We start from the raw sequence: 27,728 nt of genomic DNA, 5'->3' as shown, positions 1-27,728 counted from the left end.
GGTTTCTGGTTACTTGAGCTAATGTAATGGCATCAAGTAACAGAAACAGTAGACATTAGTAGTGTCTTAAGCAGAATGATTAGGAACAGCATACATTAACAGTTTAATCCCCCTCACATTTACCATTCTGGAAAGCAACCTTCGTTTATAGATTTTAATAAATTGTAAGTCTGTGAAAACCAACCCTACTTTCTTGTAAAGCAGAATATATTGATAAAAGCAGTCTTGGTTCTGCAAAGATATTTGCCTGATACCTTGTTTTTTTAATGTGAACTGGAATATGTTATATTATGCATTCATGCATGGTTGAATCAATATGTGATTATTCAGTTGCTTTAATAACACTTGGAAAATGACTACCTAAGATAGTAATTACATTGACTAGACAATTTTGCTAGAGTGGAGGCAAAGAGACATGTACTGCCATGGTTAACAAAAACCACTGAGTCTCAGCTTTCTCCCCTGGAAATGTTTCCAAGTAATCCAACTGATCTCCTTCCTTTTGCACAAACTGACAAAGACCTTAACTCAGAAGTAGAGTTTGACTTTGTACCATCTGATGTTGGTTTGCTCTGATGTGGTAGGCTGGGTGATAGGTTGGACCAAATGATCTGGAGAGGTGCCTAAGAACCTCCCTCATTCTGCAGTTTTCAGTGCTTGGGAAAGAAAGCAAAATAGTGCTATATCTTACTGCTCCTCTGGAGAATATGGGATTTAAAGGCAATTAAAAGTCACAATGTGATTCTTACCTGCAACAGCTACACCTGAGGGTGCTGTGGATCTAACTGTTTATGTTTGATAGCAACATGGTAATTTGTTCTTTGTATTATTTTCACAGCACATGAGCTAAGGATTGGGAAAGCAGGCGTCTTGATTTGTAAATGATTTCTTGTAGTTTGATGAGATCCAAAACTCCTCCAGTCTGGTGCATATGCATTATAGCAGTTTTTCACTGGTGAGATCAAATACAGACATATTGGTCAGTTCTGCACCAGCTGCACTGTTATAGAAGGGAGTTTCTGACACCAGACAATTTTCCTAGGTCTTGGTATGTTTGTTTTATTGCAAACCACAATTTGCACTTGGAACACTTAGACAAGGTTTTTGTAGCTATATCCAGAGAGGTGGAAATGCTGCCTTTAAAAAAATAGAGGTCACAGGTGCAGTCTTCATGTATGATATGGAGACCATTTTTTGACCAGCTTTACCAAGGAAAAGTAGTCAACCACAAAATCCAGCAGGTCTGATTTATTTGTGTGCACAGATATGAATGTGTTTCCTTAACTGTTTTGTGCAAAAGTGCTGTTGTGATATGGGAAATAACAAAATTTCACTTTATTGCATATTGTGCAGTCCATTAAGTTTTAAAGATAATTAAAAAGACCTCTAATAGAATGGTAGATGATCTGGCAGAACAGTGAAACTCTTAATATTAAAATATAAATTATATAGGAAGTAAGCCAGTCCAGGGATCCATCATAGTGCTTTTTGCATTCTGTATGTTGATAAGCATACCCTTAGCCTTGGCAGAACACTTTTGAACTGCATGTCCCCTGCAGTACACCAGCAGGTTATTTTGGGGCATTCTGGAAGCAAATGTGAACCTTTGTGTACCTGCTTAGAATGTACCATCAGCTGTCCTCTTCCTGCATTAAAGGATTCTGGTTGTCAGCAGCTCTGACAGCATTGGTACTAGGAGGTAACAAATCCTCAAGTAGGTCAGTCTCATGCTGCTTGAGGTAATGTTTTCTTATTAATATCTTAGACTTGACCACCCCAAATCAATAGAAAGATCGTTCTGCTATCTGAAACTTGCTAGATTTCTGTCAGTGAGACAGTTCAATGTTTCTTTGCTTTACTCTAAATGTCTGACTTTGGTTCAGATACTGAAAGAACAAGAAACAGTGGGACAGGATGACAGCATCTGCTTCCAGGAAAAGCAAGATGAATTTGTTTTTGAGAGTGGTCTCTGGATCCTTTGTGTCTCCCTGGTCCTCTCTTACCCTTCCTTGTTCCCCAGTCTGGGAATCTGACATGGACTATGCTGTCTGTGGTCTACAGGCCTTTCTACTTTGTGCAAAATATGTTTAATTTCAAAAGATATACTGTCTAGAGATAAATATTTTCTCAGCTGTGTTTGTCTTTTGTTTCATCAGTCAAAATGATACGTTGTTTGGTTTATTCAAGTTAGCTCACTGTAAGGCACACATTTCCCTCCAATGTGGCAGGTTGTGAATTAGGTTGTTTCTTGTGGGTAAACACTGACAGTAAAACTTATTTATTATCATTGTGTATGAAATTATTATGCTTATCTTCACTTAAAAAAAAATCTGGTCATGGGTGTCCTTTGGCAGGCAGAGTCTTCTTGTGCAGAGATACCAATGGTGAATACAGTTGCTCTTTCTCAGTCTTTGGAATGGCTCAACTTCCTCATCCCCATTACAAAGGGCAAAAACCATCTGATCTCCGTGCCCTAAAATTGTTTTTGGTTTACTAGACTGATTTTAGTGGTTCAGTATGGTATCTCTTTCTGCTTAATATGAGTCTCTGGCATGGATGAAAACTCTTTAGCTAAATGTACTTTCCTGCTGAATATGAATGGATGTTTAAGGACAAGCACAGATAATCTGGATTCTGCAATACTCTCCTGGAGTTACTTAAAGAAATATTTTACTGGTTTTACTATTCTCACTGTTTAAAATGGCAGATGGTTATTGAGAGGCTGCCTGAAATGTCTCTGAAGTAAGCAGATTTTAAGATACTTATTTCCAACCCTTCTTAAAATTAAGAGCATGTTGTGGTTTACCCACTCTCGCTTTCTCTCTCTTTTTTTTTATGTTTGTTTGTTTGTTTTCCTTTTGGTTGTTTTTGTTTGGTTTTTGGTTTTTTTTGTTTTTGTTTCCTTAAACAAAAGCTTGGAGAAAGTAGAAACTGCTTGGGCCTCATTCATTGTTCTGTACATAACCCTAACATGTTGATCTGTTGTGTGAAAGTTTGCTACGTGTTCTGGGTACATCCGTATTCTTTCCAAGCTGACCTCCAAAACCAAATGAAAGAATTATGAGGATATGAGGTGAATTGTAGAAGGCAGCCACATTTGACAGACGTGACTTCCCCTTAGTTAAGACATGCTGGATGTCACAAATCACCTCTTTGTCTTCTGTGTGCCTTAACAGAGTTTTCAGGAGGATCTGCTCAATGATCTTTAGGAGCAGAGATGTGAGACCTGACTGACTTATAAATTCTATGGGTTTTTATTTTCCTTTTTAAAAATGGTGGTTATATGTATTTTTTCAGTCATTAGAACTTCCACAACTTCTCAAGTGTGATAGGTAGTGGCTTATCTACTTCCTTTGCCAGTTCCTTCGGGATCTATGGATGTACCTCATCGGATGCCATGGACTTGTAACCTTCATATTCACTTAGATGGTCAAAAACTAGATCTTCTTCTACAGCACATAGTTCTTCATTCTTCCAGTCTGCCTTTGTCTTCTGCAGCTCTGGTGAGGTGGCTGGAAAACTTGGTGGTGAAGACTGAGACAAAAAAGTAATCGAGTGCTTTGACCTTCTCCATGTCCCAGGTAACCAGTTCTCCCATTTTCTTTGTAGGGGAGCCACATTTTCGCAGTCTTCTTTTTATCACCCATGTGCCTATATAAATAATAGAAATCACCTTCCTTCTGTAAGGAAGGGACCTTAGAGATCATCAAGTTCACACCCTTCTTCTCTGGATGCTTCCAAGGATAGAGCATCCACAGCTTCTCTGGGCAGTCTGTCCCAGTGCTTCATCACCCTTTTGTACTGGACATGATACTCCTGGTGGGGTGTTACAAGGGCAGAGAAGAGGGGCAGAATCACCTCTCTCAGTTGCTGTTTTGATACAGACCAAGATACAGTTGGCTTTCTGGGCTGTGAGCACACACTGTTGTCCAGCTTTTTATCCAGAAGAACCCTGAAGTCCTTCTTGGCAGGGCTGCTCTCACTGAGTTTGCCTCCCAGTCTGTTCATGTCTGGGATTGCCCCGAACCAAGTGCAGCACGTTGCATTTGGCCTTATTGAGCTTTGAGGTTCTTGTGGATCTGCTTCTGAAGTTTGTCCGATTTCCTCTGTATGACAAAGAAGCTTTTCTATTTGCCTTTGATGACCCTGGCCAGATTTAATTTTACCAGTGCTTTAGTTTTCCTAACCCGATCTTTGACTGCTCAGACAGTCTTTCACTATTTTTCTTAGGCTGTCTGTCCTTGTTTTCACCCTCTGTAGGCTAAAGCCTACAGCTGGAAATGAAATGCTTCGTGAAATGAGAAATACTTGCCTACTTAGTTGTAAGCAACCCCTGGAGTACAGTGATTAGAATGGCTGCTCTGAGGCAGACTGGCAGTCCATCTGGCAAGCATTTCTAGTAACATTTGGGTTTTAACTGAGGAAGAGTATGAAAAGGATGGATACATAAAATAGTTCCCCCAAGTACTCTCTCCATAAAACTGAGTACTAGAGTTTTTTTGGTTAGAGAAACATATTGAGACTCAGTCTGATGTGATTGATATAAATTGCTAGAATATGGTTAAATAAGTAAGTTACCTCTAGTCATCTAAAGCACCTGTTACCACTTCTGCGAAACAACTAGAAAAGTGAACGGAACTAGGTGAGGTCTTTGTGATGTTGTACCCTTAGGGGGAAGGGAGCACCCAAGATTTGTAGATACTCATTTGTTGAAAGGAATGAGAAGTCAGATGATCCACAAAAGCTTATGAAGTTTTATTAGTAAATTACACACTTGACTTGGAGATTGGTATGTTAGTATGTACCCTGGCCTCTTATATAAGCACATGACCCTGGATTTTGGATAAAGGTGTAGGGTGTAAGGGAAGAGAGAGAGATTAATTAAAGAGGGGGAGAAAGGAAGGAAAGAAGGAAGAAGATTACCAGTCCTGGCTGCAGCATAAGTTCAGCTGATGGCATGTCGTGGGGCCTCTTCCTGAGTTTAAATCAGGGTACCTATTAATAGATAAGCTTTCCCTGCCCTGGGGATGCGTCATGCTTTCTATGCACGTTATTTACTACTCACAGTCCATTCTTCCAGGTCCTTGTGGAAATGGGTCAGAGGGCTTTGGGTCTTTGGTGGTCTTGTTCCCCCCCATACAGTCCCTGCCTGCTTCTCCACCTCATTTCTCTGTGCTGTACTGAGCTGTGCTTACCTCCAGGAGGTAGATCAAAGACCTTTGTCCCAGAAAAGTGCTGTCCTACCTCTGTACGGCCCCTTGTCCAGTCACATCTTGTTCTTTCTCACAGCATGTTATTGCCAACAGTCCTTGGCTGGTGCCACAACCACCCCGCTATTGGTGTTTGAGAGAAATACATTAGTCCCTTGTCTTCTAGATTTCTGCAGTTCTGGTGCATGGTTACTTTGAGCTCTTCCAAATATCCCAGTTTGTTTTCTTAGAGAGGTTGTTTCCTGCAAACTGTGTGGTGATATGTTTCTGCTATTGGAAACTCATTGATGCTTACAGCTGTAGTTACAGCACATCCTGAGCTGTCGTCTTTTGATCGAGGCTTAAGGTTATGTGATTCAATGTCACAGTTTCAAGTGGCATTATGTAAACATCAGTTCCACTGAGTTCATTGCTTTTGTTTGATTTTGTAACTGATGTCTCTTGTTCAGAGACTTGTGTAGCTGCTAAATCTCTGTAAAGCAGCATGACCTGAAATATCCAGGTAGCCTTATGTATTCTTACCCTTATGCACGCACTTGCTATATTATTGCCTCTGGATTTTGAGATTGGAGGAGTTTCTTCTGCTTGGGTTGGAAGTCTGCAAACATTTCAAATGTTAATGGCTCCCTATCACTAGATTTTATTCTTTTAGGCATTTCAACAGAGGCAGCCAAACAGGTGTCAGGAAATTATGCAAGAGTAATCCCTTTTAGTTTATTGTTTTTGTGATGATTATAGGGCTAGCTATTTCTTTGATAATTTTTCTACTGTGAATGCTTTGCCTGCACACTCTTGACCTTAAACCTTTATCTGTCAGAGGCACAATCACCTGACTGTCTCTTTGTCAGATCCAGCTCTGCACTGTTGTGTTCTCTGGATGAATTCTGCTTATCCTAGCAGAACTATTGCAGACCTGCATTTCTTCTGTTCAGGAGTTTGTGTACAGTGCCTCTGAAATAGCTTTTGTAAAGATCACAGTTTTGCAATAGGAGCAAAATGGTGTGGGAAAGGAGAGTAGCATGCAACCATGGTAATTTGACTGACTCTTCTAAGAGCCCAAATTTCAGAATGTGGTTTGATCATTGATGTATTTCTTGATCTTTTTAATTGTATTGAGTGATTCTGCTCTGCATTTCTGAGGCTAGCTAAACTAATAGATTTTTTTTTTTTCAGTAGGGGGCTTGAAAGACTTGTGACTTTAATATTACTTTTACCGCTTGCTATTGCATGTCTTGGATGCCCTTCTATTGAAAATAAATTCATAGATGTATGCAGTGTAGTGCATTGGAGTTCATTTGGTATCATGTAGAAGCTGACACTAGTGACTCCCAAATGAAGAATAGGACATGTGATATGCAAAAGTTGATTGTAGTGCAATCCTGCTGTAGCAGTCCTGACTTGTGTGGGAGTTCATTGTCCTGTTTATTACCCCAAAACAAGGAACTTGCTTTTCTCCTGGAAAATGTTGACTTTAAAATATCTTTCAGAATCTATTTATTTATTTTATGGTGGCCTAATTCTGCTTCTATTGGAAAGAAATTAAATATAGTTCCATTTTTAGGCAAATCCTTTGAATGAGGCTACTACCTGTGGTCCTCACAACTTAAATTCTTTTCTAGATACTGAGACTCTGACAGATTATACTCTGCTTGACTTAGCTTCTTATCTGCTCTACATAACTTTGTGTTCCATTAGAAGATCTGTCTGACTACAGTTGACATTTAATCCCTCTGAAGATATGTTCTACTTCTGCCTTTGTTGGAGGCAAAATTAATCCTTCCCATCACTCCAGCCAACTAATTTCGTGTGTGTTCAGTCAAAAACACTGGATGCTTTCATTTTTTTTGTAATTGTTCTACATCAGTGAAGTTAGCATCAGAGATCTGTTACACCTTCTGTTGCAACTTTCTAAAAAATTCCTAAAGTTAACAATGAAAAAAATGTACTCTTTTCATCTTTGGTTAGTATTTAATGTATTTTTTCTTGGAATTCTTCACAAATGTGTGCGAGAGAAATCTGTGTGATAATTAATATTTTAATATAGTAACTATAAAAATGAAACAACTTTGTAGACAGAGCTTTAAAACAAAAACAGGGTAAAAAGCAATGTTTTGTACACAAAGGAATGATGTCCTTTAAAAGAATATATGCAGTTTTACTGTCTGGTAAGTCTTTCAAGTAATCTGAAATATTCAAGCTATTGTTCATACACAGGTAAAGCTTTTCTTTTAACAAAACCAAAACTATGAAAGAAAAAAAAAAATCTAATACAATGCAATAAAATGCTTGTTTGGTCTTATCTAGTAGTAATAGGATTTACTAAAATTTGTTCCTTTGTCTTAAACAGAATGTTGACTTTGAAAGCTCAGGGAAGAAGCAGCAGGGAGAAGAAAGTAACACAGTGGTAAGTACATTATTTTTCTTTCCTCTGGACCAACTGCCTAATGTGTTAAAATAGAAATCCTCTTATTTATTCATATTTTGTTATAATTTCCTTCAAAGCACTTGAATTTTATTCTGCATCACATCTCGTGTTACTTTGAAGGCTTATTTTTTTAGCTCTGAATAACTATTGAAGACTCAAGTAAATTATATGTATTTAAATGTATTTGTGTGCTTATATAGAAAGGGAAATATATGAAAGACGAAAATAATTATATTTTAAAGCTCAGAGTCCATCAAGTTCATCTTCTTGGCTTAAGAACTTTAGAATTCTGAGTTTTGTATTTTTTTTTTCAGTTCTTACAAATTATAAGCATATTTTTCTTGAAAAGATACTTGATAAATGGTAAACATTTTTGTTGAGCCTCCTGCTGTCCTTTTTGGTTTGCAGCTCTAAAGCCTAGACATAGGCACATCATATACGTTGTCTCTCAACTGGTGTGTTGGCATTTTTTAGCTAGAGAGCATATATAAAAATGTGGAAAGTGTTAACAAGGCAAAGTTTGATTTGCTTTCAAAGCTCTATGGAAAAGCAACACATGTTCAGAATCAGCTTTTTTCTTTATTAAAGGATGCTAATGCAGATGGCACTCACTTGCTTTTGCCTCATAGTGTAAGGGTTTGTAGAGGCAAGTATCTTCCATGAATAAAAAGAGTACCCAGTAGAATATTTAGTCATTGGAGGGTCTGTATGAATTCCTGTAGAGGAACTGCTACTGCCGAGTCCCTCTTCTACCCCAGAAAAAAAAAACAAAAAAAAAACAACCAACATAATATGACAGCAGTTTCCATCTGCTCTGATTTTATCAGTGTTGCTCAGATTGTGGAAATGCTAATAAATATTGACTCCTCAATTACTTTAATTTTGAGACTATAAAATACTGGTTCAAAGGATACAAAATCTTCTGCATATTTTATCTGGCATTTCTATAAACAGCATATGCTTAAGTAGAGAGAAGCATGTGCAGATGCTTGTGTTTTCTAACCTTTTGTGTAGCCTGCAATGCTGTAAGCTTTGTGTGCTTTGGCATTCTCCACTGAGCTAATAATCTATGCTGTTGCTGCACTGCCTCAGCTGTGCTTGCTTGCACCATAAGGTTTGTTGCTTCTTGTGAGCAAATGACTAACACTGCCTCTTGCCTTCACTTCCACTGTGCTTGTTCATCTCTTGTGACTGTGGTGGTATAACTAGAGGAATTAAGACAGTATCTCTTCCTTACTGCTGGAATAGATGTTGACTGTATGTGATAAAATACTTTCTCATACAGTAGAAATCCCTAAAAAACGAAACCTGAATCATAAGCTGTTTATTGTGGTTTTTTACCTCTGCCAGAAGCTTGCCATCTTTTAATCTTGTTGCTTTGTGTATTTAATTTTCATTGTGTTCTTTGTATAGAAAGTCAGAAATTTGTTTCCATGGATCTTTTTCACAGTAGCAATGAAAGAAAATGACGTTATTTGACATAGAAATTAGTGGATTTGGAAAGCAAAGCAGTTCTGAAGTAGTGTAGTTCCAGTTAGCTGTACCAAATAGCTGTGATTACTAGATATATAGTAGCTGTGATTATTTCTACTTCATATTTAAAAAAAAAAAAGATTTGGCTAGTGGGGGGTGGAGTGTACTTCAGTATCCTGTTGGGATAAATATTTCATATTTCTGGCTATGTATTAGCTTAGAAATGAGAAAAAGTAAATCCAAACTGTGTCAGTTCGGTAATGTAAAGGAATTTTTTAGCCATCTGAAAACACCTGAGTTGAAATACTGAAATATCAATGTCATGGCTTTTAAAGAAGCTTGGGTTATTGCATATTCCATGAAGATTTGTGGACTCCTGCAGTTTCCTTCAAGCTTCAGTTTGCTGTTGTAAAAATCACTGCATTTATATGGTGCTTTTTTTCCCCTTTTTGATCTATGGAAGAGAATTGGATGAGATTCAAATGCAGTAGTTTTAAAAATCAATTTATTCCTCCCTCTTAAGGCTTTCTTAGTAACATGACAAATACACACCCAAAGAATATGCAATCAAGTGAAACATCAGAAATGAAGCTCAGATCTAATGCTAATCTCAGCAGTGTTGTTAATGGTATCCAATTAGAAACCATTCTTAGAGGAAGTGTTACACTGGCACTTATTTGGATAGATTTACTGTCCAGATGGAAATTATTTTCTAGGGCTGTCACAGAAAAAGAGCAAAAGAAAATGTGTGAGAACATACTTGCAGCTACTGGGCTGCAGTTGTGTTATGACAGTGTGTGTGTGTTGCTGTGTATTGTTAAGTAGTGTTACTATGAAAAATCAATGTAAATACTTAAAAAAAGAGTAACAAGTACAGTTGCTTGGTTATCTGATTATTTTAAAATTTAATGTTTTCCACTAAACTTAATCTGTAATTTTTCTCTCTCCCTTTTTTAATAAGGATATTGCTATGAAAAATCTTGCCTTAAATTCACAGAATCACATAAGAGTTAATAGTTACAAGGAACCCCTGGAGATCATCTCATCCAAGGCAGGGTCATCTAGAGCAGGTTACAAAGGAACAGGTCTGTCTGGGTTTTGAATGTCTTCAGAGAGGGAGACTCCATGACCTCCGTGAGCAGCCTATTCTAGTGTTCTGCCACCCTCAACATAAAGACTTTCTACGTCATCTTGAGGTGAAATTTCTTGTGTTTTAGTTTATTGCCATTACTTCTTGTCCAGTATCTGAGCACCACTGAAAAGAGTGGCACCATCCTCTTGGCACCCACCTTTCAGATATTATACACACTGACGAGATCCCCTCTCAGTCTTCTCTAAACTAAACAGGCCCAGCTCTCTCAGTCTCTCCCCGTAAGTGAGATGCTCCAGACCCCTCATCATCTTTGTGACCCTTTGCTGGACACTCTTCAGGAGCTCCTTGTCCCAGAACTGGACACAGCACTCCAGACGTGGCCTCACCAGGGCCCAGTAGAGGGGGAGGATCAGCTCCCTTGACCTGCTGGCCACACTCTTCCCAGGGCAGCCCAGGATCCCACTGGGCCTCCTGGCCACAAGGCCACCCTGGTGGCCCATTGTCACCTTGTGATCCACCAAGACTCCCAGGTCCTTCTCCACAGAGCTTCTCTTCAGTGGGGCAGCCCCAGCCTGTGCTGGTACTTGGGGTTATTCCTCCCCAGGTGCAGGACCCTGCACTTGCCCTTGTTGAGCCTCATTCGGGTTCTCTCTGTCCAACTCTCCAGCCCACCAAGGCCCAGCCCAAAGGCAGCAGAGCCTTCAGGTGTATCAGCCAGTTTGGATCTTCAGCAAACCTGCTGAGGGTACCTTGGATCCCTTCATCCAGGCCAGTGATAAACAAGATGAGTGAGACTGGACCCATTATTGATCCCTGAGGAACACCACTGACTACAGGCCTCCAATTGGATTCTGCTGCCCTGATCCTGAGCCTCTGGGCTCTGCCAGTCCTTGGTCCACCCCACTGTCCATTCATCTAAACCATGTTTCCTATGCCTACCTATCAGGATATTGTGGGAGATGGTGTCCAAAGCCATGCTGAAGTGGAGGCACAGAACAACCACTGCTCTCCCCATCCTGCCCTGCCATCACAGAAGGCTGTCAGATTGATCTAGCATGATTTTCCCCTTGGGGAATCCCTGCTGACTGCTCCTGATGACCTTCTTTTCGTCTGCATGCTTGGTGATGACTTCCAGAATGTTCTGTTCCATCACCTTACCAGGGATTGGAGGTGAGGCTGACTGGCTGGTAGTTTCCAGGGTCCTTTATGCTATTTTTGAAGATGAGACTAACTTTGTCCTTTGTCCAGTCATTGGGCATAGTTTTTCAAGAATGATGGAGAGTGGCTTAGCAACATCATCCACCAGCTTCCTCAGCACCTGTGTGAACATTCCATCAAGGCCCATGGGCTTATGTATGTTATGCCTGTCTAGTTAAAGCCTCGATTACTAGGGGTAGGTCTTCCTTTCTCCAGCCTTCCTCTCCTTGCCCCAAGGTCTGGGATTCCTGAGGGCTGGCCTCAGCAGTAAACACTGAAGTAAAAAGTCATTCAGTAATTCTGCCTTATCTCTGTCGTCCTTCACCAGGACAGCTATCTGATTCAGCAGTGACCCCACATTTTACCTTGTATTTCTTGTGCTGCCAATCTACTTGTAGAAGCCCTGCTTGTTGTCCTTGATATTCCTTTACAGACTCAACTGGAAGTGGTTTTTGGCCTTTCTTGTCGCTTCCTTGCATTCTGTGACAGTGTTCCGTCATTCTCCCATGTGGCCTGTCCCTTTTTCTACATTCCATATATTTTATTCTTCTTTTCAAGATTTATTAGAAACTCCCTGCTCATCCATAAGGGGTTCCTGTCCCCTTTGCTTAATTTCTGGTTCATGGGAATGCACTGATTTTGAGTTTGGAGGAAGTAAATAATGCTTGAATATTGACCAGCTTTCTTGGACCTTCTTCTTCTCTAGAGCCCTAACACATGACATTCTGCTAAGCAGGTCTTTGAAGAGATGGGAGTTAGTGCTCTGGAATTTCAGGGTTCTAGTCCTGATTGCTGCTTTGCTTCCTTTGCACCAGGTCATTTTGAGTTTTCACCATCTCCTGGTGCCCCCAGCTTTCACGTTCTCAGTCCTTCTTAGCTTGTTTGTGCAAAGTCCAAGAACACACCTTTCCTTGTTGGCTCTTCTACCACTTATGTCAAAAAGTTACTGACAGTGACCTGTAGGAACTGGTTGGACTGTGTGCTGAGTCATGTTGTCTCTCTGCAAAAAATACTAGGGTAATTGAATTACAGATATATATTCCCATATACATCTGACTTACTGATGTCTTGGCTTATAAGGATATTGAGTGTTACTGCATTTCAGTTAAAGGCTCCACTTGAACATTATATTACATAGGTTATTTGCCAGAGATTTTTTTCTTCTCACTTTAAAAATAATAATTTTGTTCTGTTTTGACAGACTCATTTTGGTTTTGTCATTATTAACCTTTTGCCATAATATGGCCAAGTACTGCTGACTACTTTATTTTAGAAAGTAAATAGAAATAATTATTCTAGAGAGTTCTTTTGATATGCTTAGGGTGTATTTTACTTGTTAAATTAGCTCCTGAGGTTTGTTTTAGTGTAGGCAGTTTAGATTAACTTTTCAGCTAAAAAATATCTGTTATAGTACATACCTAGTTACAGATTCTTTCATTCCAGTAAAAGAGGAAAATGCTGTTGTTAAATAAAGAAAATGTTACTGACACAGGTAACAGCATTGCAACTGCAACAAGTAAAGATATTTTACAAGTATGGTTTGATGAGAAGCTTTGCATTGTAATTATGTAAAGGATTTCTGATTATTTTAAATCAAAACAAAACAGAAATTTGGTTTGAATTTATTTATAGAATGCAGAAAAAGACATAATTTAAGAAAATGTTTCCAGAATTCATACCTGACATTGCTTTTCTGGCAATTAACTGAAATTATCTTGCTGCCCTAGGCCTTGGAGATGGGTGGAAGGTTTCAGGTGGTTTGTTTTGGTTATTTTAATGTGTAGAGGCACTGAGAACTTGCAAAATAGTTAACCCCAAGAGAAACCTTGAACTTGATATTTATTAAGCTAGGAGTAGAGAATGCTGGGTATGGTTACATTCTGGTATGCTGGATCAGTAAAAAAAATCTAATTTCTGTGCTCTCTGTTCCATTAGCTTTCTCAAAAAATTTAGCAAGCATCCTTAATATTTTTTCATTTAACAATTGGCCATTCACTGTATTTACTAACATGTTCTTCCTCCTGTTGTTACCATTCACTATTGTTGTTTCAAGAGTAATGGCTTTTATTTCTTTTTCTCTGAATGCTGCCTCTGAGCAAGCACAGCATGTTTTTTGATGTTCCTTGCCTGTATGAGGACACACAGCCATGGATGCAGTTGAGCATTGTTTTTATAACAGAGCTGAGGAGCCTCAGACTATAGCTTCATATTGAAATGGTGCTCATTTATCTGTGATGCTTGTTGCTGCTTTAGGCAGAGTAAAACCCCTTGCAGGTTTTTTCACAATTCTTTGTTTCAACATGAAAATGTTAGGACTTCTGTCAGCTGGTCAATTAAGCCTTTCTGTACTTGTCATGCAGCATATTAGGTTACATACTCCCCAACACAATCTTTCCCTTTTCTGTGTTTGCGTGCTTAGTTCCATAATTCTGCTCTAGCTTGTAGACAGTGAGGTGGACTAAAAAGTACTTCACCGTGTATTTTGTGTGCCTAGTTCATCTTGCCTTTCTGTATAGACATCTGATACTTGGTTTCATTTTCAACTGCTGCTGATGTAACATCCTTTTACGAGGCCTGTGAGGGGAAGCAGCACTTTTTGACCATGAGTGATCCCATCCTGTTAGCATCAGACAGGAAATCTAAGGGACTAATTTCAAAACAAATTAACATAGACTGAGGACAAAATTACTGTGATTCTAAGCTCTACTTGAGATTAAACTGAAAGTATCCCATGGGGTTCTGGCAGGTCTCCAGATGCTGTTGAACTGCCAGGTAAATGGGCGATGGTAGTATGCAGGAAATCATCAGAGTTAAAGGGAAGAGTCATGGTTCACTAAATGATGCTAGTCTCTTCTGGATTAGAATTTAGTGCATATCCAAGCTTGCTGTTGACCTTGTTTTCTTTCACTGTGTTCAAACCAATAGTTTACATGATTGTATTCTATTTAGTTTTACTGTTCATAGTTTGTATTGGGTGTAGGTGGAAAGGATTTAGTACTTAGAGTATGATGTCCCACCTGAAAGGGGAAGGGAGAACCTAAGATTTGTGGATGCTTTTCAAAAGGAATAACTAAAATTAGAGAGTCCACAAAAGCTTATGAAGTCTTGTTATTTAATTAAACATGGTGTGCAAGTTGATATGTTAGTCCTACACCTACTAATGTAAGTATACAGCAGTGGATTTTGGATAAAGGGGTAGGGTGAAAGGTAGGAGAAACAGAGACATATTAAAGATGGAGAGAGAGGGAGTAAAAGAGAGAGACAGTCCTGGCTCCAGTATTGATCTAGCCAATAGGATGTCCAGGGTCTAGGGACACTCATTCACTTGGGCTTGGTTTTGGGTGGCTTTTCCCTGGACCTGGAGAAAAGTTTTGAATTTTCTATGTTAATTAGTCATCATGCACTGTCTGTTTTTCCAAGTCTTTGTGGAAATGGGTCAGAGGGCTTTGGGGGCTTTTGGTGGTCTTGTTCCCCCCATACAGCCTGCTTCTCCACCTCATTTCTCTATTTGTGCTGTGCTTATCTCCAGGAGGTAGATCAAAGACCTTTGTTCCAGAAAAGTGCTGTCCTACCTCTGTAGGGCCCCTTGTCCAGTCACATCTTGTTCTTTCTCACAGCATGTTATTGCCAACAGTCCTTGGCTGCTGTTACCTAAAGTCCTTGGTGCCACAGCCACCCTGCTACTTGTCTTGGAGACAAACACATTAGCCCCTTATCTCCTGGGATCCTACAAGGAGTCTGCCAGTGTGACTTCACCAAATGCAGAAGCTGCCTGAAGCTGCCCCCATGCTGGTTGGAACTAATTCCAGATGGGCCCACTAGTGGCCAAAGCTAAGTCAGTCAGCAATCTTGGTACTACCTGTGATGACGTATTTAAGGAAGCATTAAAAGCAACTGTACAATAGCCAGTCAAGAAAAGTGGGACAGCCCTGCAGACACCAGAGGCAGTGAAGGAGGGGGCAGGGTGCTTCAGGCACTTGAACAGAGATTCCCATTGTCCACAGTGGAGAAGATATACACCTGCAACCTGTGCAGAGTGATTTTTTCCCCTTTACTTCAAGAAGTGAAAAAAAAAATGCTAAACAACCCAAGAATTATATAAAGGTCATAATTTTCCTGTTGGCTCTGAACACTGAACCCAGGTAAACTTATGTCAAGGCTCTAATGATCTAGGGAACAAGGAGGTTTTATTTGTGTTTCATGTTTTTCCTTTTTTCTGCTTTGAGGTCTTTATTATATCTGCCTCTTAAAGAAATGGAGTTGTTAAGTAGTGGAGAAAAATAAGCCATCACAATGTTGTAGGTCTGCAAGACAATTTTACATTGTTGGATTTGGTGCTTCAGGTAGTCTGATATTAGGTATATTAGGAAATCAAGATTTCTGCCCACTAGATTTGCCTGTTTTATGGGCAGTAAAAAGTCATTATCCTTTGTGTCCCTTTCTGCACATTGTGTATTTACACTGTGTATTTATGAACTAAACATGAAGGAGTTCCTATTTGAGCAACATAAGAAAAGCATATGTGTGTGAAATAACGTTTTCCTGTCTTTGATAGTTCTAACAGCAGATTCTCTTTTGTATTTTCTCATTCCTTTCATCCATTACAATTTTTATGCTTGGGCAACTGACGACAAGACCGGTAGACAGAGACAGATAAGAAATGTGTATGTCTGACTGTTGGTTTATAAAATATATATTGCAGAAGAGTGACAGTGGGGAATGCTTCCTGCCACTATCCTGACGCACCCATTTCCTAGTATTGGTAGCCATCTCTGTTGTAGAACATGAGTGTTATACAGTTCTTCCTGTATGTGTAGATAAGTAAAATTTGAACAAACATAAAATAATTTTGAAATAAATCACATTGCAGTTTCCTGCCTTCACTTAAATGAAGCTTTCTTGGTTCATTCTGGGTTTTGAAGAGTTACAATTAGATAAAAGCCTAGGTTGGTCAAATCAGTGCTTTATTGGTCAAATCAGTGTTTGTTTATATGATACTTATATATGAGTTTTAACTGTTTTGGCTTAAGATGTGTTGTGAGCTTAGATATTTAAAGGGACACAGTAGCCGAAGGAGATATGACCCAGCACTGTGATATTGTCCAGGCATTTGTTAACTAATCTGCTTATGGTGCTATGGATGCATGTGATCTTTTACCAGGTCTTTCTTCCCCCACCCATTCCAAAAATCTCAAGCTCTCTCTTTCAAAATAGAGGAATAAGTTAGGAAAACTAGGTATGTGTGGGGTTTGCATTGTTAGGCTTTAAGAGTTCTGATGCTTCAGAAACTGTGGAGACATGGACAAGTAGGACTCAGTGTGAAAAGAACAGCCACTGAAGAAGAGGGGGTAAACAGTGTAACAAATGTGTTTTTTGAGGGATTTTAATAATGAGTAGTATCTTTTTTGTTATTTATATGAAACGTGTAGTAAACGTCTTAATATTCTGCTTTCAAAATATAGTTCTCAGAAGTTGAAATGGCTGGACAAAATCAACTTATTGACGGCTGCAGCTGGTGGCATATAGGTGTGCCTTTCCCTGCCAGACTTCTGGTAATCAATTCACATGTACAATCTCTGCTTCCAATGCTTGTTTCCATGACATATGTTCTTCTGTTTATACTCCTGTTTAAAGAGACTGCTGTGATGCTTCTTTTAGAAGTATTGTGTTTTTCCATAGCTTTGCCATTCTTTGAACTACTAGCAAAATGAGACAAAATTTCTTTTTTGTCAAAGGCTTTTTGTTTTCAGATGTTGGCCAGGGAATTCAACTTGTTTTTTTCATGTGCCACATCAGAGGCTTGGAGGAGGCATGGATAACTTTGACCAGTGAGCACATCAGTTTCCATAGCATCTTTGGCATCTGTCTGTGGGTGGCTGGAGGATGTCATTCTTGAGTCTGTTCCTGTGAAAGAGGCAGGAGGAGGTTATGCTGTCTGTTTTTCTGACTTTCCCATTTTGTGAAGATCCCTAGTGTGAAATTCAGTCTCCAATCTCTTCATGTTGCAATACAGTTAAATATTAAAAAAAAAAAAATTAGATCACTTTTTGTTTAAATGGCTGCAGTTTTATGGGAAATACTGTGTTCTGATAATCAATGTTGTAACAAAATTCTAGCAACCTGTAAGCATTGTTAAACAAAGAGGTTTTGACATCCCACTATTCTAATGAAAAGTTTCATCCATTTTTTTTAATGGATGTATTTAGAATCTTGACTATTCACAGCCTGTGTGATACATTCTACTTCTGGTCAATGAAAACACTAAAGTATAGCAGTCCCTTAATCTGTTGCCATATGAATTATACCTACTGTGAAGTATTTGGAAAGCTAAGCTGCACATAGAGGAAAATCCAAGTGCATTATTTGTTTCTGTGTCTTAGTGAGAAAAGGGGTCTTGCTTGTGACTTTACACAGTGCCATGGGCATGGTATTTTCTGTTCTCCCTGAATTACTAACATACTGTCTGAAAGTTGAAGTGCAGTCTACTAAATGTGTCTGAAAGACTTTTTTGGCGTTTGAAGGAGAAACCTTCCTATCACTAGCCCAGAAATTGAAATATAATTTCAGCAGTTCAAAAAAAAAAAGGAGATAAAAAAGGCATATTTTCATTTGGAGTGTTGGCAGTTTGATTGAGAAAATAAATACTTAGTGCTGTTTTGGAGAAGTACATATTTTTAGGCCAATTTCCTGAGGAAATGAAGCTGACATGATCATGTTGTTCGTCCGCATATGTTGGTCCTTCTTGAAAAATTGAGTCTGTTGTCTGATTTCAGCCAAACTTGAAACATGAGGTGACATTTTGAAGATTTTGTGAAAATCCAGTGCTAATTAGAGAAAGAGACCTAAACTTGTGCTGTTGCAGAGGAGAAAAGAGGCAGGAACATTGCTGGTTTGTGCTGTCAGTGATTAGCGAGTCAGCACCATTTAGGTTTGCCTTCTCAGGCTAAATTGGGATAATATAGAAGTCATGGAGAATAGAGGGAACTGTTGTAACAATGAGTTTAAAGGAAGAGAGGTACATTCCCATAGCAAGCTGAAATTTTTTTGTTCCAGTGTGCACAGCAAGATGTGTTGAAGTTCTCCAAAGGGAGTGAAGTTGCAAGAAGAGGTCATCTTGTTATCTCTGAACTTGGAAACCTGTCTGTTTAAACTGCAGATAGAGCAGTTGGTAGGAACTGGGGGTTTTTTATTGTATTCTGTCATTAAATGAGGGATTTGGAATTAAGGTATTTGAATTTACATGTACAAAAAAAAAAAAAACTGATTAGATTTCCTATGCTACATTTTAATTCTTTGTAGAGGTGAATTTGTTCTGCTAAACAAAAATATCCTACTGATCTTTGTAAAGGTTTGATAAGCTGTATTGTAAAGGCACAATTAACAGTTCAGAAATGCCTGTTTCAAAGTTCTCTGATTCTCTGCATTCTATTTGGTGGATTGTGCTAGTTGGTGACAAGTCACAGGCTAAACTTTGGCTTCATCTTCTGGCATCTGTAGATGTGTTAAGCCATTTAATGTCATCAGAGTTCTGTTGTATTTAAAAGAAATTAAGTCTGTCCTCCTCACTGTGTCTTATGTGTATACAAATATATATGCAGAAACATATATATGCTATTTCTTTTCAGTATTTTCCAGCCAGTGGAAGCTGCACATGGGAATTTCTGACGTTGTCCTAGTTTTTAAATTGACCAATTTCCCTTTTGCAGTGCCTAAAAATGACAACGAAGCGGAATTTGTTTTTGCGGCTGGTGCCATGCCGCTGTCTGCGTGGAGAGGAGGAAACTGTGACTACACTTGATTATTCTCACTGCAGCCTGGAGCAGGTGCCTAAGGAGATTTTTACTTTTGAAAAGACCTTGGAAGAACTGTATTTAGATGCTAATCAGATTGAAGAGCTTCCAAAGGTATGTTGGATGATTTTCCTTTTAGGTACACTTACTACATATTTACTTTACCAGCATTGTAGGAGATGATAGTGTCCAGATTCAGTTTTTGGGCCATAGTTTGCTATGAAGCAGCCTTGGTAGACTGAAAGCTTATGCATTCCAGCTGGACTATTTTGTTACATGAACTAGAATGAAATTACTCAGGCAACAGATCCAGCTCAAGAGAGTTACAAAGCAGAAAAGACTGGCTAATAAATCTGTTTCTGTGCACTTTGAAGTAGATAGGCTACCACTTGCCATGGTCTAGTTGACAGTTTAATTATCCATGTGATTAGAAAGATTGCTTGAGCATTTGTCTTATGTTCATTTTTGGGTTTTGGTTTTATTTTCGTAACTGCAGGGACATGTAATAGCCTACACTTGCTTCAAGAGTATGTGTTTTTATATTATAATAAGTAAAACTTAAAAGCATATTTCTGAGAAACTAAAGATTTTTTCCAGCTTTTAGGTGATTTTGGTCATTATTTTTTGCTTTCCTTTCAATTTTCAAAACAAAACACCCCCACATATAAATGCAAATATGGCAAAGGACACAAGCAGAGAGATTAGGGGTAGTGAAGATGTAGTCAAAGTGATTTTTATTCATTGGACCAAAATTGTTATAATTAAACTTCCAAGAAAAAATATAGGGGAAGGCCTGTGATATTTGAAATTATCTTAGCCAATATGGAGACACAGTTTCAAGCTGTGTATTCCTTTTCCATTCTATTTAGTCTTCCAACTCTGAAAAAGGCTTTCAATTAAGCCATTTCAAATATGAACAGTGTGATACTTATCAGGCCCTCTCTAGTTTTCTGAAACCCTGTTAATACATTCCCACTCTCACCTTTCCTCTTTGCCCCAGTACTGTTTTCTGATCTGTTTTGAGGCTGCTTATGACCCATCAGTGTGACTGTTGTGTTTTTTTAATTGCTCTGAATCTTTTCAGAATTCCAACTTATTTCAAAAGTCAATTCTTACAGTGTAGCTCCTTAATTTAGCTGACTTGTCAAGGGCACAGCATGAGCAAACTAGAGGAGAGAAAGGTTGTGGTAGGGAAGGAATTGACTTTGCATGAAATGTTGGTGCATAGTCTCAGCTTCAAAACTGACTTGGTACTTGAAATTATTTCATCCTCCTTCATCCTATATACTAAATCACATTTGAAAAAGTACCCTGTTTTACTCCAGGAGTCACAGCATGCATTTGGGCTGAAAAGCTCAAGCTGTTAACAGTTTCACTTCTCTCTCTCACGCTGCTGTTTGGAAGAAATGAGAATTATTTAGTAAAACACTCTTTAATTATGTGGCTTCCTGCATTTACTGCTAGTAATTATGAATATATAAACACTGGAAAAAGAACAACAAAAGGAACAACTGCAAAGTCAACATCATCCTCCCTTCCCCTTCAATTTTCCTTTAGGAGATTTTGCAATACCTTGTGCTGCGTGTGCCTTGACCTGAGTTATCAGAGAAATTTCTAATGATTCCAAGAATTCAGATTATTGCTTTCCAGGGAAAGAGTCTAAGTATATATCCTTGAAATAAGGGAATGGCTCCAAAACACCTGAGCTCATCAAAGTATCTTAAGTGACTTGTAATTCTTCAAAGCCTTAATGATAAATGAGTTCTAACAGAAAAATTTTGGTCAAACTGAGCCCATTGTATGGCAGTGATTGGGATAAATTTTTTTAGTCAATAAACCCTTCATGGATCAGAATTCCAGAAGAGAAAATAACTAAGTCAAGGCGTTTATGAATGACATTATCCAAAGCTGTTACGAAAGGAATACTCATCATAAATTTTTCAGATTAATCTTTTCAACTTCATTCTTAGAGATATTTATTTTATACTATGTGTAAGTTTCCTGCATATCTTGAGGTTTTTTCTTTTATTACATTATTTGCCCTGCTTTGTCAATTTCTTAAGCTTTTGAGGAAGAATCTCTAGCTACCCTGCATTTAAGAAAAAAGATCTGGCTCTGAGATAGTATCTGATAAGGATGGTAATACATGTATACAGAAGAGATTAGACAGTTTTCTGTACCCCTAGCTTGAGCTTTGACTGGTTTGATTTTTCACTAGTTCAATATTTTTCACTAGTTTTTAAGTTTTTTTCAACTTTTTTGGATTTTTTTTGTACTTATGGTAGGAAGCATGAACAGGAAGAAATATCTGTGTTCCAGAACGATTTGACTTCAAAAGATATGTCTGCCAATTTTTTCTTTTCTTTTTTGAATAAACTCTACTTACCTCTGGGTTGTCACATGGCATATCTATTACAGAAAATGTTTTGCAATGTTTGCAGGTCTATAGGTAACTACAGGTTACAGTTTCTGAGATCCTGGAAGGAATTTGTAGGAAGTATTAAGCATAACTGCTGCCTTGTAACCATCTACAGTTTTTTCTTAAGTGTTGTAATATGAGTCAATTTTGAAGGAAACTAGTGAAAAATTTTTGGTAGACCAAAAGTCTGTATAGCTTGGTCTTCAGGCCATGAGGTCAGAAGTTTCAAGGGGTTAAAAACAAAAGCTGGATAGAGAAAACTGAGAGAAAATCACATTTACTTTTTCCTTTGTTTCAATAGCAACTTTTTAACTGTCAGTCTCTACACAAGCTGAGTTTGCCAGACAATGATCTAACCACATTGCCAGCATCCATTGCAAATCTCATTAATCTCAGGGAACTGGATGTCAGCAAGAATGGTAAGTCACTTTGCTTATTGTATTGAGGTAACTAAAAGGCAAATCACCATTGACTGTACAAAGACACTAGTGGAACCATAATTTCTAGAAGCTGCACAGCTAGTAATTTTAAAATTACTACTCTAAATCCATGCTTACAATAAAAAGATGCTCTTTTATTATCTGGTTGTGATATTTAATTGTATCTCTTATATTGATTGATTTGTAGACAGTGCTGTCTGGCATTTAATATTCCCTCAAAATACATAAGCTCAAACATTAATTTTAGTAACTTTTGTCATCTGTCAGTATATTGAAGAGAGTTTGCAAAAGTTTGCACAATTGGTAAATTTTGCTGGTTTTTATTAATATTATTTATTTAATATGAAAATTGATTTGAGGTTATTTTAATAAGCTCTTGGAATATTGTAGTATAGTAGGACTTGGCTTTGCTGTCCTGCTCTGGGGATGGTAACTTCTATTGCATGGGGAAGTGTACTTACGTGTCCATAGATATGACTTGGTTCACTTGCCTGACTTGTTAAAAATCTGTCATTCTGTGTGAGTCAGACTTCTATACGGTATGAAATGTTGTCAGTTAAGTATTGTATTCATGGGGCTTTACTGATGGGTGCTGCTTTGGCTGGCAGATGTGATCAACTGTGAGGAAATTGAAATAACATTGTCATCGAACTTTGTTGTGTGACTTACATGAGAGAAAAGTCATGCTAATTGAGGAGAATAGTTCTGTCTTACTAATTTAAAGTTAAGTAAGAGGATACCTCATTGAAATAATACTTGAAAATAAGAGTTACATAAATATTCCAAAGATTTTGTAATTTAATTTATTGTTTTATTTGGGTTGCTAAGTAATTATCACTCCATAAAGAGAAGTAAGTTCTGCTTTACTAAAGAAGCATTCCAGTTGTTGTGGTGTTGGCATTTTCCTTTGTTGTTTGTTTTAGCCCAATCTGTACTTAAACTCTTACTCTATTATCTCTACTTATTGAACACAACATTTGGTGTGATAAATTGATCTGGTTGTTACTGATCTGTTCCTGGTACAAGTGGATTGATAGTCTTTCTTTAAGAATACTGGCATTAAAACTGTCACAGTAACACACAAGAGAGAAAGAATCTTCTTGTCCTGGACTGAACTGTTGAAAGTATTAACTGTTTGCAGCACAGGTTCTCAATGTGGAAGACTTAAAAGCAGCAAAAGGGAATTTGTGTGCTGCTGTTGGCGAAATCCATAGCTCATGTACATAAATAGGCAGCTGAAGCCAGGGACCTACTTGTCTGCTTGAAATGTCATGGCCCAGAACTAAGCCTGCAGAGGTCAGTGCTGAAAGAGCACTTGTCCTCTGAGGGATATGATACACTATCCCAGTAAACTATCTATCTCTGTTTTCTAGAGGGTAGGTTTTTTTTTAACACCCTTCAGAGAAGTGGCAGGGAGTACAAGCTTATTTAAACTATTATCATGTGCCTGGTGTGAGATTTATCACAATTTGGATTGCTTCTCTGACTAGTGTTGCACATAAAAAATAGTTCTGAGGTCAGAACCTTGTTTACTGAGGTCGTCTTGTCTCCAGTAGCTCTAAAACCTCTGTAAAATTAAAAGAGCCAAATTAGAGTCCCTGTTTGTTCCTGCTGGGTGCAGTAAGAAATAGTGGTCTTTATTCTGTAATAAATTTGGTATTATTTGAGACTTTGTTTGTTGGCATAAGTACCTTTCCCTTTCTCTTCAGCTCTCCACTGTTTCAACCATAGAAAATTTTTCTCTTGACAACTGCAAGCCTACTGTCCTCCCCTGTGTCTGTTTTTCTCTTTGTAAGAATTTACTGCTCACTTTCTCATTGTTCTAATGGGTGTCTATAATAGAGCCAAATAGGAGGTATTTTACTACTTTTCTAAGAATAGCAACATTTATCAAAATCTGCAATTCTTCCTTTTTCTGTTAAATCTCAAAAGAATAGAATGTGTACTTCTGTACTTTTTAGTTTAAGAAAAAAACATCATTAGTAGAGATGAGGCCCAAAAAGTGCAGGATGATGAGAGATACCAAATTCTAAAATAATTTAGTGGTTTTCAGGTTCCTGTGGTTGTGTCAAGTGAATGGTGATAGTTCCTCTGTTTTTCCTGAAGTATTAATATACCATGAAGTCTTTCCTTATGAGATGGATTGGGCTACATCATGAAGTGCAGATGCCTTGACATCAAATATGCATTTATTTTTAAAGATTTATTTTTAGAAGAATAGTTAGACTTCAGTTTTCAAATACCAGTATACATGAAATACAATAGGACTTTCACATAAAATATTAGAGCTGTTTCTGGCATAGGCATAATCAGATGTATTAACCAAAGTATTTAATTGTTTAAAGAGCTGATGAGAAAATGAAAAACCAAGCTTCAAATTTAAAATGTTTCCAGGTTACCTAATGAATTGCAGTCTGGCTTACAGAGTGCGACCAGTCATATGGGAGACCATCCAGTTGTCCAAGTAGAATTATATGTGTATATATATGTGTGTGCTTAATATTTGATGTTTAGATGAAAGATCAAAATTACAGAAATTTTTCAAGATAGCAGATTTGTTACATAAAAGGTTTTAGTCCAAGAAAGCAGTGGTGCTCTAATTGCATGGGTGTGATAAGGAGACACAAGAAGCTTCCCTCAAAGCTGTTAAAACCCCACTGGCTCCTTCCCCTGTTCCTATGTCTGTTCCTATGTACCCACTCCTTCCCTATTCCCTGATTCCCATGTCTTTGTACTGCCCCGAGACCAGGGTGACCCCGGGCCCCTGGGGAGTGTGTGCGTGCCGGAGACCTGAACACCTCCCTGCGCAGCTGAATTAAACATCTATGGATAGCATGCAAAGGCCTTTTCTGCTCCTTTACCCTGGACTTTAGTAGCAGCAATTCAGGCTGCTGTGCATGGGAAAAATCTTGCTCTTTCAATTTCTGGCTTAAATGGGTTTGGTTTCATGCACACAATATATAAAACTAATGGAGACACAGAACATGTGCAAATGCTGATACAAGAATATTTATTAACATTTTATCAGAACAAGGATTCATCTCATCTAGCATCCTCCAACAGTGACCAAAATAGAAACCTAAGGAAAGTCTAGTAAAATACAGGAAGCCAGGAGACATGCATGTTTCCCTGTATGCGCCTGGCATGCAGCACCTTCTCTTATTGGGTCTTCTTGAGCCAGAAAGGGTGGTTTTTTAATTCACAAATCTTCACTTGACTACTTCTCTTCTGTCAGATTATCTGCTGTTTGAAGTGATGTATGTTTTAAAATGTGCTGAATTAGAACGCAAGCCTTTAATGATTGTGAGTTGACGAGCACAGAGAAGTCTTTGTACAAGAGTGTGGTCTGGAATGTATTATCCTTGGCTGCTGAAGTGGTTGTTGTGCAAGTATAACCTAGAAATGCCAAATTGCTGTTATATGTGCAGCAAACATAGACTAGAGTTAGTCTTAACTCTGTTTTTATTATTCGTAGTAGTTAATAAATTCTGTAGGTTTTTGGTGAGGACATCCACTGCCTTTTTATGGCATTTCAACCTGATTCCCAAGGTAACTGTGAACCCTTAATATCACAAGTATTTTGATGCTTCTTTCCAGATACACCTCAGCTGTTAAATTTCTAGCTGAAGCCTTGTGCTAGCCTAGTCACAAAGATTAAATCATACTTGAACAAATGGTTCAAAAATAAACTGCATTCCTATACCAGAAATTACATCATGCACTATACAAAGCATTGAGAGATGCCTTTTCCCCCACCCCTGTAACCTAATGGGTTACATCTTAAAAAGAAGTTGCAGCATACAGAATGTGGTTCCAGTGTAAAAAAAAAAAAAAAAAAATTATTTATGAGGCTAAAGGAAATTAAAGCATTTTTAATCCTGTATGGCCAGTTTATGTATGTATTGACAGCTGTACAGGGAAAAAAAAAATCACCTTCCAAAAAACCCTGCAAAACCACTCTTCACCCTAAATCAGTGTCTTTTGGAGTTAAACTTTAGGCAACAATCATTTCCTTGTGGCTCTGGCATGCCAACCTTATCATGCATCTAGGGCAATGTGGAAGACTGTCAAGGAAATATTTTTGATTCTTCTTTGAAGAAGGGGAAAGCATTTATGTGCAGTGTCTGATGGCATATCTAAATGTAGAGAAGACTTAGCTTTACAGGTTTCTTGAATCAAGTGGTTTGAAAGGCTGAAACATAGGATGAGGTGACTGCCAGGAAAATCAGGCTTTCCTGGAAGTTTGGGAAATGCACTTGAAATTGCTTGTGTCTGTGGGTTAGTCTAGTGGGAAACAGTGACATGATCTACCTTTCCCTACATGCAGGTGGTGAAAGAAAAATAGTGAATTTTTAAGTTCCATATTATTCAGGCCTTTGGAGGCTTAAACAGCAAGATGAGCAAATTGCTAGCAAGATCAAGTGTAACCTGGGGCTTTGGAAATAACTTACCTTCAGTCATCTCTTAGATATTTCTTTCACAGCGATGTTACAGCAAAATTACTCCTATCAGTTTGTTAATCTATATTACAAGGAATCTTCATGGAAAAATAGACAACCTAAACCTAAGAAAACCCTCACCCCCCTGCCTTCAGTCATATCTGCCTATAAAGTTATTCCAGTAATTTTAAGGAATTTTGTTAACAGATGCAAATTTATATCAAATATGTTTTCTTCAATGTTCTAAAATAATCTGTTGATTTGGCAAACTGTCTGCAATATGCCAGAAGTTGTGGAATTGGAGAATGAGAATTCAAGAAACTATCCAGTTTCGTGTTGCCCATCTGGTACGTTTAGGAATATGGCTTTTCCAAGGGATTGAGAATTGTTCATAGTAATAGAGGGAGGCAGATTCAAGTTTCATTTTCTGCAGGAAGAAGTAAAACAGAAAGATCCTGAATACAAATTAACTTGCTGTAAATTTGCTGTTTCTCCACTTACACTGACAGAGAGGTGGACACAACCAGGGTTTTAAAATCATCTGTGATAGTGAAACAAAAGATAATTGATTTCCTGCAAATTCTGAGTGTAATTCTGTGATAGTGTATAAATGTATAAATGTGCACTAAATGTAGGCAGCCTTTCTATTTAAAGTCTTTTTTCAAGTGTTTGCAGTACTTTTTCCTTAAATACATTGTCATATTGAAGATACTGAAAAGAATCTGTCTATTCACAGTAAAATTATTTGTGTGTAAGACAGGATGTGAATGGAAATGAAATTTCAACGCAGATAAGGTTTTGAATGTGAAATTTGAGTGTATGTATCTGAAATTCTGAAATAAGTTTATTAAAAATGTCTTCTTGGACTCAAAAGAAATATTTATAACACAAGAAAAGTTACTGTAAAAGTAATTGTAGCGTTTGTAGATATGGATTTACATGTAAAGACAAGCATAGACTAGGACCGTAGAATAGGATAATTTGTGTTGGAAGGGACTTCTGATTTCATCTCGTTTCAGCTCCCTTGACAGAAACAGGGACATTTTTCACTAGACCAGGTTGCTCAGAGTCCCATCCAACCCAGCCTTAAATACTTCCAGGTGAGGAAGCATCCGCATCTTCTCTGGGCAGCCAGTTTTCTCTACCCTCACAGTAAAGACTTTCTTCTTAGCATCAAATCTAAATGTAGTCCTATCCACCCCATGTCCTGTCACTACTTGCTCTTGTAAAAGGTCCCTCTCT

At 38.1% G+C, this 27,728-nt stretch overlaps 1 protein-coding gene across 7 annotated transcripts in view; it reads left to right on the top strand.

Moving 5' to 3' along the window:
* Positions 1-27,728, top strand: part of ERBIN (erbb2 interacting protein) — a 115,955-nt gene that overhangs the window by 34,382 nt on the left and 53,845 nt on the right. For 6 of the 7 annotated variants that reach the window (XM_021534393.2, XM_021534395.2, XM_021534400.2 and 3 more), the window contains 4 exons: positions 7,558-7,614; positions 16,861-16,950; positions 19,105-19,302; positions 21,909-22,026. In XM_021534393.2, coding sequence (XP_021390068.2) covers positions 16,876-16,950; positions 19,105-19,302; positions 21,909-22,026 — 391 coding nt within the window. In that variant the 5' untranslated portion in view covers positions 7,558-7,614; positions 16,861-16,875. The remainder of the gene's footprint in view (positions 1-7,557; positions 7,615-16,860; positions 16,951-19,104; positions 19,303-21,908; positions 22,027-27,728) is intronic. The other variant, XM_021534398.2, reaches the window with a different exon arrangement.

Source organism: Lonchura striata, chromosome Z, assembly GCF_046129695.1.
Source record: "Lonchura striata isolate bLonStr1 chromosome Z, bLonStr1.mat, whole genome shotgun sequence".
Taxonomy (NCBI): Eukaryota; Metazoa; Chordata; class Aves; order Passeriformes; family Estrildidae; genus Lonchura; species Lonchura striata.
The sequence above is the reverse complement of the archived record's forward strand: the minus strand, read 5'-3'. Positions and strand labels throughout refer to the sequence as shown.